Raw genomic sequence first — 13,554 nt, forward strand, 5'->3', positions numbered from 1 at the left:
TTCATGGATCTCTCCAGCTCTCTAGATAAGGAAGTTTGGCAAGTCTTGGGTAGAATAATCAACACTAGCTACGCTAAAGTTTTTTATAAAAGCAAACAGACCCAGATCAAGAAATTCATCTACCTTTATACAATCCATAATAAGTCTAAATGTTCTCTACCAGATAACCAAGTTATTCTTAATTTCTCAGACCACATCTTAAAGAAATCTGAAATCACTATTCTCAAGAAAGGCTTCAACTATGCCATAACTCCTCAACAGATACGTAAAGTGGAATTAATCTGCAGTTTAGACAAAGCAATCTCATTATTACCACTACACATAGCAAATGATCTCAGACTAAAAAAGTAGCATAATACTCTCCTCTCCTAGAACCACAAAACAAAACTTCACCTCTCCAGATAGAAGAACTATTCATAATCTAAAAAGGAACAAAGACATCATAATACTTAAGGCAGATAAAGGCAACACTACTGTAATACTGAACACCAAGGACTATAGGATAAAGTAAACAATCACCTTCTTGTGCTGACCTATTTATGGAACACCTCGAAAATAAAATCCTATCTCAAATAATTCCTAAACCAACAATTTTGTGGAGATGTGTGGATGACATCTTCATTGTATGGAACCACAAAAAGGATGACCTACTTGACTTCCTCAATAAGATCAACTCCTTTCATCATTCTATTAAATTTACTCTGGAACTTGAAAGAGGCAAACAACTGCTGTTCTTAGATATCTTAATTAAGAAGCAAATTAATGACCACATAAACCTATCAGTTTACAGGAAACCTACGAATACAGGTCGCTATCTACATTTCATCTCCTCTCACCATATTTCTCACAAACTCAGCATAGTACACATGTTAAAGAAAAGAGCTGTCCACATCACAACAGATAACAAGGACCTTCAAGATGAGTTAACATTGATATCTAATTATCTTTACTTGAACGGATACCCACGAAGACTCGTCAACAAAATCTTTTTCTCAACCACCACAAAGAGAGTAAGAGGATACTCAATATATCAAAACTATCGCGATTCCGTATGTGAGTGGCATCTCCAACAAGCTCGCTAGTCTCCTCAAACCACACAAAATAAGAGTGACATTCAAACCTATAGAAACAATCCATAAACTACTAAGATCTCCAAAAGATAACCATCCTTTCTATAAATATGCTGGAGTTTTACAATATTCCATGCTCATGTGGTTCAAGTTACATCGGGCAGACAACAAGAAGCCTCGAAATTAGACAGAAGGAGCACATTGGTTACGTCAAAAACAACAGACAAGACATATCAGGCCTGTCATCTCATTTTTCTATAACTAACCAGGTCATTGAGTGGGACAAAAGCTGTTCCCCTTACATAGAAGAAGACTACCACTCCCGAATGTTTAAAGAAGCATCTACAGTCGCTCGCTCTGCTGATAATCTTAACAAGAACCAAGGTTTAATACTCCCAGAGATATGGAAAACCCTAATTAGTTCTCTTAACACACAGGAAATGAACTTTAATGCAACCTACAGAATGTTCCTTAGCAACAACTAGTTAATCATTTACACGCGATACGTGTATCACTCACGTTCAATGCTATTTCAGTTTGCAACTATAATCATTAGAATTTTACAATTATTCATATTTGTGTAATGTGTTTTAACCTAAGTGCTTGTATACTGAAGATGCCAACAGCGAAAGTTTGGTCAAACTAGTATGTTTAATAAATATTTATTAGTTAACACTTGATCTATTGTCCAAATAATTACTCTAGTTAGATGATCAAGAAAATAAACATTCATTATAGATAAGAATTGTTTCACAAGGAAATTCAGAGGCAGAAAATATGATTAAAATTCTTACTCAGTGCAACAAAAACCAAGGTTTGATTTTAAATCAAGTTTGGTCATCGTTTATTAAAAATTTACCAATTTCAGACCTCGGACAGAGTGAACATGAACCACAGAACGCAACAACAAATAGCATTGTCTCCAGCTAACACGCATTAACGGTTGTATAGATCTGTTATTCAGTTTTTTAACGAACTGTTTTGATGTTTACAAATACCAACAAATGAACTAATTTTCGTACCTTCGAGTAGTTTGTGCTTTAAACTTTTAGTTCTCTTTACCCCTGAAGATGTTAGTCTGACGACTAACGAAACTTGTCGGGTCTTGGTTTTAGTACTTGTTTAGTTTTAAAAACAGTTTTCTTTAATAAAGATGTGGTCACAAAACTGAAATAATTATCTTGAACTTCTTTACCACAGAAACTTCTGCAGGAATAAAGAGGAGGACTATCGATTTTTGATGGAACTGCTGATTGAATATTAAAATATAGAATTCTGAATGTCATAAAATTGCTCTTTGTATTCTTATCAAATCAGTATAGGTGCTGTTAGCATTGAATGCTTTATATAATGAATTTAGAATCACAAGAGATTTTTGATTTTTTTTTAAATTTTAGTAGCAGTTCCAAATTTTATGTTTAAATAACATGCATTTTTCAAAGTACATTAGTGACATATAATTATTCAAATTATATATTTAGAATAAAAATTAAAATATATATGTTATATGATTTGTATTACAATTTTTTGGTACTGTCATTTTTATAATTGTCATACCAAGTTTAATAAAACAACAGTTTATTTTCTAATGTAGTTATTCACTGCAAAAGTAAGAAAAGGAGTGGATAGAGAGTATAGATCATTCTGAAACTTAAATTTAATATAAGAGAAAGTTTCTTTGTTTTTTAATTTTCTGTCGATGATCTGAAGTTATTGTTATTTTTGTTATAAGTGATCAAATGATTAAGGTTCATTTAATTTATATGTGTTAACTGACAGACAATGATCATCCAGTTAAGTTTAAAGAAGAAGAAATTAAAAACCTTTTGAAGGATATTGCATCCTGTACAGCCACTTATTCAGATACCATACAAAACAAGTTACTCCAAGTTATGACTGAGGAAGAAAATTTGTATAGTATTTTAGAAATGAGTGAAGAAACAGTAAGTTTGCTATGCTTGCAAATTTTTATGATTTAAATATTAGACCTAATAGAAGTTCTATACCTTCAATTTATCTATTTCTTTTGTAACAAACTAACAAATAATCTAGTACATGTATGTTATTAAGTCTTGTGGTAAATATTATATTTTTTAGCACAATATTTAATTTGCAGTGATCTAACTTGTATGAGTACCTGGGAAGGGAAGGGATGAAGAACAGTTTTTCAATTTAGTGAAATTTTAACTTGTTCAGTCATTCTAATTATATATAAATGTGTTATGTATGTCATTCAGAACCACATCCTGAAGTTACATACACCTACAAATGACATTTAAAAAAAAAAAAAAAAAAAAAAAAATTAATTATGATGTACATCAATCCCTCAATTATCTAATCACAGCAGCGGCAGAGAATTTGCCAGTTAAATAATTGAAGGATTAGATAACTAAATATACAAAACATGTTGAAAGTTTATTTTTCACTTGGTTACACTATAATAAATTTAGTTTAATCCTTTATTCAAGTGTGAGCAAACAAAGTTTGTACCTGAAAGTATCTTCAGGACTGGGGTAAGGTGGTACAACACTGGACAACTCGTTGCAAAGGTGGAGCAAGATGACATCACTCCTATCCCAGTATCTCTCATAATGCAAAACACATCTCCTTGCGGATATGTATAATGTTATGCATTAAGGGAAGGGCCACTACCCAGACTAGTTTCGACCTTTATTGAGGTCTCTTCAATGGGAGCCAGTCCCAAGTGGAGATACCAAGTAGAAGCATTAGCAAGTACCTATAGGAGTTGCCAAACGGTGTGCCACCTTTTTATTAAATTACTCTGGATTTAGAGAAAGATGTTGAAAGCTTATTTTTCACTTGGTTAGACTATAATAAATTTAGTTTAATCCTTTATCCAAGTGAGCAGACAAAGTTTGTGCCTGAAAGTATCTTCAGGACTGGGGTACGTTTGTTTGCTCACACTTGGATAAAGGATTAAACTAAGGGATATAAATAATGTTTATATCACCGAAATGAAGCCTATTGGCTCTTTATATTTAAATAGGATTAAACTAAATTTATTATACAAAACATGGTTGAAGGTTTGTTCATAGAAAGTTGGATAATTGCAACATTGCTATACTCTTCCAACACTTTGGCTGGTGTCAGAGCATAGTATTGACAGTCACTATGTTATAGTGGCTGTCACAAAATATACAGTACTTTCACCAATCAGTATCAGAATTCATTTTTAGTACAAATTGTCTTTCATTCATATCTAATTAAGAAAAATATTTATTCTTATTTTATAAATATCTGTCAACTGCATAAAGTAAATTGCATTTCATTTGCAAAGAGAAATAAGTTGCCTGCAATAATTGGCATTTGTACACTGTAGGAAAAGAATTTTCCATGTCATAGTGCAACTATAGTTTGCAGTTACTTCATTTAACATGAGAAGATGTAAGCAGTACTTTTTTTGTGCCTTATTTTCTTTTGCAGTAGCATAGAAATGCTATGGCACTGCCAACAGGATATTTTTCGAATTATCTAAATTGTCATGCAAAAAATGCATGACAATGCCTAGAGCAACAAAATCTCACTATGCCACTCCTCTTTTATATGTGTATATGTGCTTCCAAATGTTAGAAGCAGTATTGCTTATCCTTTTTTAAAATATGATTCTAAAGCTTCCAATTATATATTTGATTTAATCTGTTATCCAAGTGTAAGCAAACAAAGTTTGCACCTGAAGTATTTTCAGGACTGGGGCAACTTGTGGAAAAAGTTGGGATAAGTTCTGATTACTTGCCTTAGTATCCTATAATGCAAAGCAAATCTCCTTGTGGACATGTATACTGCTATGCATTAAGGGAAGGGTCACTACCCAGACTGGTTTAACCTTTATCGAGGTCTCATCAGTGGAAGTCAGACCCAGAGGTGGTAATACTAAGGTGGAAGTAATGCAGAAGTCATATCACCATATACCAGTTGCCAAAAGGTGTCAACACCTTATTACTAAAATTCTCTAGATTAGAGATAGTTGATGGAAGTTTTTTCACTTGGCTATCATCATCACGAACCATGGGCTCACTGCCCGTTGGCATCCGATGCCTCTTCACTATCTTCTTCCACCTTTCTTTGTCCAGTGTCGCAGTTTGTGTACACCCATTCCACACCAGTCCTTTATATCATCTATCCATTCTCTGTATGGTCTACCTCTTCTGTGTAAACCATCCAAAATACCAAACATAAATGTCTTTATCTTCCGGTTCTCACTCATTCTACAGCTATGTCCAGATAATTGCAGCTTCCATTTTATAATCTTCTGCATTAGATTCTCTTTTGGTTGTATCTTCTGATAGAGCTCTTCATTTGTGATTTTCTGTATCCATCCTATTCTTAGAATCTTCCTGTAACAAGTTCTTTCAAATGCCAAGATTCTTTTTCTTGATTCTTTATTTATTACCCATGTTTCAGATCCATACAGTACACCTCTAAAGATACTTGTTTCCAGTACTTTTAGTTTTGTTTGCAGGCTGATCACTTTACTTTTCCAGATGTTATCCATGGCATTCAGATTTGTTCTTCCCTTTGCAATCCTGATCTTTATTTCTTTTTTACAGTCCAAATCATTGTTTTACTTCCCAAATATATGAATTGTTCTACATTTTCTATTATCAATTCCATCCACTTGTATCTTTTGTTTCATTTTCTTCTCACCAAATACCATCATCTTTGTTTTTTCCAAGTTCATAACAAGGTCCAAATCTCTTCCCTTCCTCATTTAACAGTTTTGGTGTTTTTTTGTAGTTCTCTTTCGTCTTCTTCAATAATAACAATGTCATCTGCAAATCTCAGATTGTTAATTCTAATTCCGTGTACAGATATTCCTTTTGCATCTTCCTTCAGTTTGTCCATTGCTCTTTCTAAATGTGCGATGAAAATGATGCTTGGTGATATTGCCTCCCCCCCGTCTAGTATGTCTGCTTGTTCTAAACCATTTCCCAAACTCATCATATATTCTAACTGCTGCAACTGCATTCTGATAGCTATATTAAAAACATCTTTTAATATAGCTATTAGTTTTTTTTATCAATTCCATAGGATTCCAAAACTGCTAATGTCACTTTCTGTCATTACTGTCAAAAATACTGTCGACAATACTGTCAAAAAGCATTTGACAGTATTGTCAAATGCTTTCTGAAAATCAACAAAGCAAGTATATATATAACTAAATCCTGCTGCAAGTCTGCAAGGTATGCTTCCAATTGTGTTCTCAATCTTTCTGTCAATATCATCATCATCATCACTTTACCAAGGTGACTTGTCAAGGCAATTGTTCTATAATTTTTCATTCTAGCTTATTTCCTTTCTTGCATAATGTCACTAATATTGATTTCACCCACTCCTCTGGCAATTTCCCTTCTTTCCATACCATATTACATAGTTGGTGCATTTCTGTAACCATACTTTCACCACCATATTTAATCTTTTCAATTTTAATCATTGTTGTGTTTTAGCCATCCTATTGCTTTTTTCTACCTCTCCTCTTAAAATGTCCATATCATGCTCATTACCTGGTGGTGATATCTGCTTCAATTCTTCAGTCAATTTCCCAATGCTATCTAAATCTAGTTTTTCTTCGTATAACTCACTACAGTATCTTGTCCACTGCTGTACAATTTTTTCTTTATTCATCAATATTTTGCCTTTTTCATCTTTAATTGTGGTCTGTTTTGGTTGTCACTTTTTATTAATGGTTCTGATCATTTTGCATACTGCCCTTGTTTTATGCTCTCCATAGTACTGTCCTATATTGTTGCACTGGACTTCTAACCATTTCATCTTATCCATTCTGACTGCTTTTTTCACCTCATTACACTTTCTTCTATATTGCTTCCTCTATTTGTTCTGATGTATCCCTTCTTATCTTCAACATTTTTTTCTCCTGTACTAACTTCAGTGTTTCTTGTCTGATCCATTTCTTCTTGATATTTTCTTCTGGTACTGTTTCTTCAACTGCATCTTCTATCGCCTTCATTGCACTTTTCACTCTTAGATTTGAGTTTTTTTCTTGGCTATGCTACCAGTTATATATTTGGTTTAATCCTTTATCCAAGTGTAAGCAAACAAAGTTTGCACTTGAAGTATTTTCAGGAGTTGGGCAACTTGTGGTAAAAGTGGGATAAGTTCTGATCACTTGCCTTAGTATTCCATAATGCAAAACACATCTCCTTGCGGACATGTATACTGTTATGCATTAAGGGAAGGGGAGCCAGACCCAGAAGTGGTGATACTAAGGCGGAAGTAATGCAGAAGTCATATCACTATATACCGGTTGCCAAAAGGTGCCAACACCTTATTATTAAAATTCTCTGGATTAGAGATAGTTGATGGAAGTTTTTCACTTGGCTAAGCTACCAATTATATATTTGGTTTAATCCTTTATCCAAGTGTAAGCAAACAAAGTTTGCTCCTGAAGTATTTTTCAGGACTGGGCAACTCGTGTGGTAAAGGTGGGATAAGTTCTGATCACTTGCCTTATCACCACCTCTGGGTCTGGCTCCCACTGATGAAACCTCAATAAAGGTCAAAAAACCAGTCTGGGTAGTGACCCTTCCCTTAATGCATATCAGTATACATGTTCGCAAGGAGATGTGCTTTGCATTATGGGATACTAAGGCAAGTGATCAGAACTTATCGCACCTTTACCACACAAGTTGCCCAGCCCTGAAAATACTTCAGGCAAACTTTGTTTGCTTATACTTGGATAAAGGATTAAACCAAATATATAATTGGTAGCATAGCCAAGTGAAAAAACTTCCATGATTCTAAAACCTTTTAAAGGCTTTTTTTTCCTTTATTTATAAAGATGATTATCTGAATATACATAATCCTAAATTTTGACAATAAAAATTATTACATTTTGCTTTTTTTGCAGCTGCTTAGTTTGCAGCTTTGTTCAGTTTCATAGAACTTCTGTTAACTTTCCAAGTACAGAAATGTGCAGTATTGGTAGTCACTTGTAATGAGAAAATTGCTTTAAGATGATTTTAGAGGTATATTTAAAGAGAAATTTAATTTATCTTCTTGATTCCAAGTTAATTATCACCTAAGAATGCTAGTAATAATTTAAAAAAAAAAAAAAAACATGATGATACAAAAACTGCATGCATTACTGATATAGGGCATTTTTGTATTGCTTTGATAAATTATTATGATTTCACTTTTGCAATCAAAAGGATTAACTATTCTTAAAGTATTCTTAAAGAAGGTATATGCACTTGAATGTCTCAATAAAACTTTTACACTAAATATAAGTTATCTGATGTGGCATTATGTCTTTGAGGGCATAAGCATGGTAACCACCTTACGATAGTGAAACTAGAAGAATGTTTACAAAATACTAGTTCTTCCTATAATAGAGAGGCAGCTGGCATTAACTCACATTATCGCTTGGCTGACTTGAAAAGATGAAACTGAAGTGAAAAATCAGAAGACTGTAAAATTTGAATATCAAATACTTATATTTATTATAAAGTTCATTAATAAATTTTTTCAGAGTCTGCATTATCAGAGAAATAACAGGTTCAGATTTGAAAACTTTTATGATAGAAAATTAAATAAAATAATTAAATTGAAACATTTTTCTAAATTGTAAAATCACTATTACTTAATAATAATTACCATATTACTGCAGATATGCTTATAACAATACTCAAATTTCAAGTATTTAATTAAGAAAATAACTTTTTTGGTACTTAAAGATCAAAGCTGGATAATCAGAGGAGACTTCCACATCACCTTTTAAGGAATACAGAGATACAACCAAGGCTTCTGACTTAAAAATATATATATATATATATCCAATCTCCACCTTTTCATGTTGCACTCTATTAGTAAGTATCTACATGGATATTGAACAAACAAGGATGGGCTGCCACTTTGGGATATAGCCGACCAAATTATAACTGTTGTTTTCATCCAGGAACCAGAATGAATAGTGAGTTGTCAGATACCAGAACAAATACCAAATTAACATCAACAGAGTTCAAGATTGGCACTATCTACATAAGAAGTATCAATGGGGGAAAAAAATGGAACTAGCAGAAGATCTGATGAGTAACAGATTGACATAATAGGTATTGTTGAAACAAAATTACAAAAATAGGTGAGATTTCTTGAGCAACAAATACAATATGTTATATTCAATTATAATAAAAGAAAATGAGAAGCTGTATTATTCAACACTAAATATGAGGATAATCTTCTTGAATGGAAGATAGTATCAAGTAGAGTGATGTGAGCAAATATCATTCTGATATTCAAGTATTTAATTTAAGACCATCATGTCGTGATGATTGATAATGTTATTTTAAGGTATGAACAACACCAAGAGGAAAATATACATTTATTAAACTTGCTGATATTTCACTGATTTTCTACCTGTCGTCATCAGAACACAATGATAACTGTGACAGGCACACAGCACTAAACTAACTAATTGTGGAAACAATTTAAATTGTATTAAAATAACTTTCACATCTTATACATGTAATGAAAATGATATACAATTTATTCAAAAACTCCAATATATTTCATGCAATGTTACATAGACACCATCAGGGAAATGGACCATCAGCTACATTCAAAATATGAATCAAAATAATGAATCATAAATCATACGTATATTAGCTTCTGGCCTGGTCACTGCTGAAATATATGATATACCCTATTATAGTTTGAAGGAACAATTGTAGTAAGTTGTGTAGATAAAAATTATTTAAAATAATTATTAATTAAAAAAATGAAAATAAAAATTATTAATATAACTTATTGAACAATTAATAGTGATCACTTCCCAAAACTTGGATATTGGCATACAGTCTGATGAATTCAGATTCAGATGGTTTCAAAGTGTAGTTGTTTCTAGGAAAATATGGTCGAATTTGAACTTGCTGGAATGATGAAGTTTTGTCTGGTTCCATAGAACTCTGTTCCTAGTGTCATTAGTGTGAGAAGGAAGGAAGGCCAGACTTGTGAGATTTCAAAAATGTAATATAGCCATGATGTTCTTTAATTCTAATCAAGGCAGAATGGCCAGTCTGTTGAAAATAGGAAAGATGATATGAGCAGGCTATTTGATAGACACCTGGTAAGGAAAGAGGTGGTAATATATCCTTTGTTGATGGTAGGAAGGAAGACAGTTTCTGAGTGGATTTGAAGGAAACATATAGATTGAATTTTTAAATAATCCTTGCTATTTGTTCCAATAGTCCTTTAAGGCAGGGTATTGAAATTATTTTCACATTGGATTGTAGTCTGGGTAGAAGGATGATAATTATCATTACTTTTTTGAATGGTGTTTTGTTGTATTCATTACATATCATGATTGCTTTTAATTTTTTTAGTTCATCTAACAAAAGGGCATCAGAAGAGCAAATCATATGAGCTCTAAGTACAAGATGCTTAATAATACCTATTTTTTGTGATGAATGAAGGTGGGAGGATGAGTGAATGTATATGCCAGTAAAGGATGGTTTCCGATAAACCGAAAATTCAACATCTGTGGGATTACAAATTATTATGGTATCCAAAAGGGTAGTTGGTTATTGAATTCACGTGATATAATAATACAAAGAGTTTATTTTCTCTAGAAACTGAAGTAATTCTGACTCGGTGTGGGACCGAGTCAGAATTATTGCAAATATGTCAGCAACACTATATTTCCTCAGCCTTATATATGGTTATATTTTGTTGATGACATATTTGCAATTGCAACCAAAGAGTTCCTTTGCTAGATGCTCCATAAAATAATCAGCTAAGGCTGGTGAGATAAGATCACCATTGCTGTTTCTTCTGTTTGTTTAAACAACTTATTAGGCCATGTAAAATAGCCTGCATATGAGGATAAATTTAAATAGGTTGACAGTGTCTTCTGGGGAATCAGATTGTAAAAACTGGAGAGTCTTGTAGTATATGTTGGTGAATAAGAAGATTACATCAAAAGAAACCATAATTTCATTATCAGTCAGATGTAGATCTTTTATTTTCTCTTTGAAGTCAACACTGTTTTTGATATAAAAGCTGTATGGTCAGTGAGATTCCGAAGATGATGAGAGAGATGTTTTTTCAAGGTAGTCAGTTGGAGAGCCATTGTAGTCCACTATTGGGCATAGTGGGTTGTCTTCCTTATGTATTTTAGGAAGACCATGGAGACAAAGTGGACAGGCATTTTCTCTTTAAAGTCAACACTGTTTTTGATATAAGAGCAGTATGGTCAATGAGATTCCAAAGATGATCAGAGAGATGTTTTTTTCAAGGTAGTCAGTTGGAGAGCCAATATAGTCCATTAATTGGGCATTGTGAATTGTCTTCCTTATCTATTTTAGTAAGATCATGGAGACGAAGTGGACAGGCATGATGAATTTGCAACTTCCTAACAGTAGTGTCATCTCACAAATGTACATTTGCTAATAATTTATTTAATTTATTATTATTATTAATATCTAACATCTATGGAGTCAGAGACTCATCATGGGAGGTACACGCTATTGCACACAACCATGCTTTAAACTGATTCAACGTGTCCACATTCACAACACACTCAGTGGTTGGCAACTCGCCAACCACTCTCCATGCAAAGAACCTACTCCTCACTCTTCTGCTCACACCCTTCTTACACACCCCTATCCCATTCTATGAAAAATCTCCTCTATCAACCTGATAACAACTGCTGATTAGCTTATATGTTTCAATCATATCTCTACCCTCCTCCTGCTAATCACGAGGCTTTGCAATTTACATTCTCTCAATCTCTGTCCTCATACTCCACATTCCAAACACTGACCACTTTGTGAATCTTTCTCGACCCTTTCTAACATATTCTCATCACCATGAAAACCCGGCGACCAAATCTGTGCACAATAATCTTGATCGAGGCCTTATACAATGACATAACCTCTTTGTTTCTGCAAGTCAGGGCCCTCCTCCTCATCATTGCCATTATCCAGTATGACATCTTCACAACTTGTGCAATGTGGCCCCTGAATTTCAGGTCCTTGCCTATCACCACTCTCAGATCTCTCATCTCCTCTACCTCCTTTAAAGTTTTCTCACCAAGTGTATACTTTGCATCCTATTGATGCTTACCACATCCCAAAACCTTACACTTTGCAACATTAACTGATAGTTCCACATACCTGCCCATTCAATTCATAAAATCTATTCAGTTCCTCCTGTAAGGCCATAACGTCTACTTGACTCTGCAGTGCTCTTCCCAATTTTGCATCATCTGCAAACAGCTGCATATCACTGGTTAAACCCATTCCAATATCATTAATATACAAACCGAACAAGAATGGTCCAAAAAATGATGCCTGCAGCACAGCACTAGTGACCCTCCTCTTTCGGGATACTGCCCTGCTATGTACAACTTTCTGATACCTATCTGACAGCCAGTTACTGGTCAATGATCCAACTCAGAAATCTGTTAACTGATCCCATCTGTTTCAATTTATTTAACAGCTTGTCATGTGGCAGTCTATCAAAAGTCTTTGCAAAATCCACACCTTGTTATAGTACATAAGTAAGCTAGGGAAACATGATCTCCCATTAACAAACCCATGCTGATAACCACAGAGAATACTGCTGTTATCAACCCATTTCTGTATCTTACTTCTCACAAATCTCTCTAGTACCTTCACCACAACTCTAGATATACAGATTGGCCTATAATTTGTAGCCACAACCTTAACACCACCTTTATGCAATAGAACAATTTTACCTTCTTTCCAATCCCTTGAAACTTGTGCTGTTGTAATTCTTATTAAACAGGCATTCCAATGCTACTGCCATTTCCTTGGAATATTCCCTTAAGATGTGTGGTGATATGTTAGCAAATCCTATCGCCTTACTGAATCAAGGTTATTTATTTCCTCGTATACCTCCTGCTCAATCACAATTAAGCCATCCTCTCCTGTGTCCTCTACACTTAAGTTTTTCATGATTCCACCCTGATCAGGATGAAATACCCTTATAAATTGATCACTGAATACATCAACAATGTCTTCTGCAGCAGTTGCCATTCTACCATTTTCATCCATTAACATCATCTTACCATAATCATTCTTCCTTTTACTTGTCACATATCTAAAAAACTCTAGGATTTTTTTCTTTGCCTGGCTTGTTCTTTTTACTTTTCATGTAACTGATTATTACCATTATTCTTCTTGTGCTGTCTCCAAAGTACCTCCTCCAGATTTCTGCTTAAGACCCTCATTCATCCATTTTACACCTATCTTATTCAGCCTTTTGACCTTCGGAATGCATTCACACATTGATGCTGTTATGTGTTTCTTTGTCATTTCCATAGCAGCATCTATAACCTTACCATTCAACTCCTCATTCCATGCTGTCTCCTAAGCTTGTCATAATCACCAGCCTTGTACTTCCACATGCATCCTTTCTTCACACTGCATATGGCTAGCCACAACCCAGATGATCACTTCATGATCACATCTCACCAACTGGAAGAAAG

At 33.9% G+C, this 13,554-nt stretch overlaps 1 protein-coding gene across 1 annotated transcript in view; it reads left to right on the forward strand.

The window, feature by feature from the left end:
• LOC150107635 (uncharacterized) overlaps positions 1 to 13,554 on the forward strand; it is a 136,723-nt gene that overhangs the window by 108,329 nt on the left and 14,840 nt on the right. Inside the window, exon 7 of the mRNA XM_090392145.1 lies at positions 2,850 to 3,013. Coding sequence (XP_090248271.1) covers positions 2,850 to 3,013 — 164 coding nt within the window. The remainder of the gene's footprint in view (positions 1 to 2,849; positions 3,014 to 13,554) is intronic.

Source organism: Typopeltis vanoorti, chromosome 4, assembly GCF_054136105.1.
Source record: "Typopeltis vanoorti isolate ZY-2024b chromosome 4, IOZ_Tvanoo_1.0, whole genome shotgun sequence".
Lineage (NCBI taxonomy): Eukaryota > Metazoa > Arthropoda > Arachnida > Uropygi > Thelyphonidae > Typopeltis > Typopeltis vanoorti.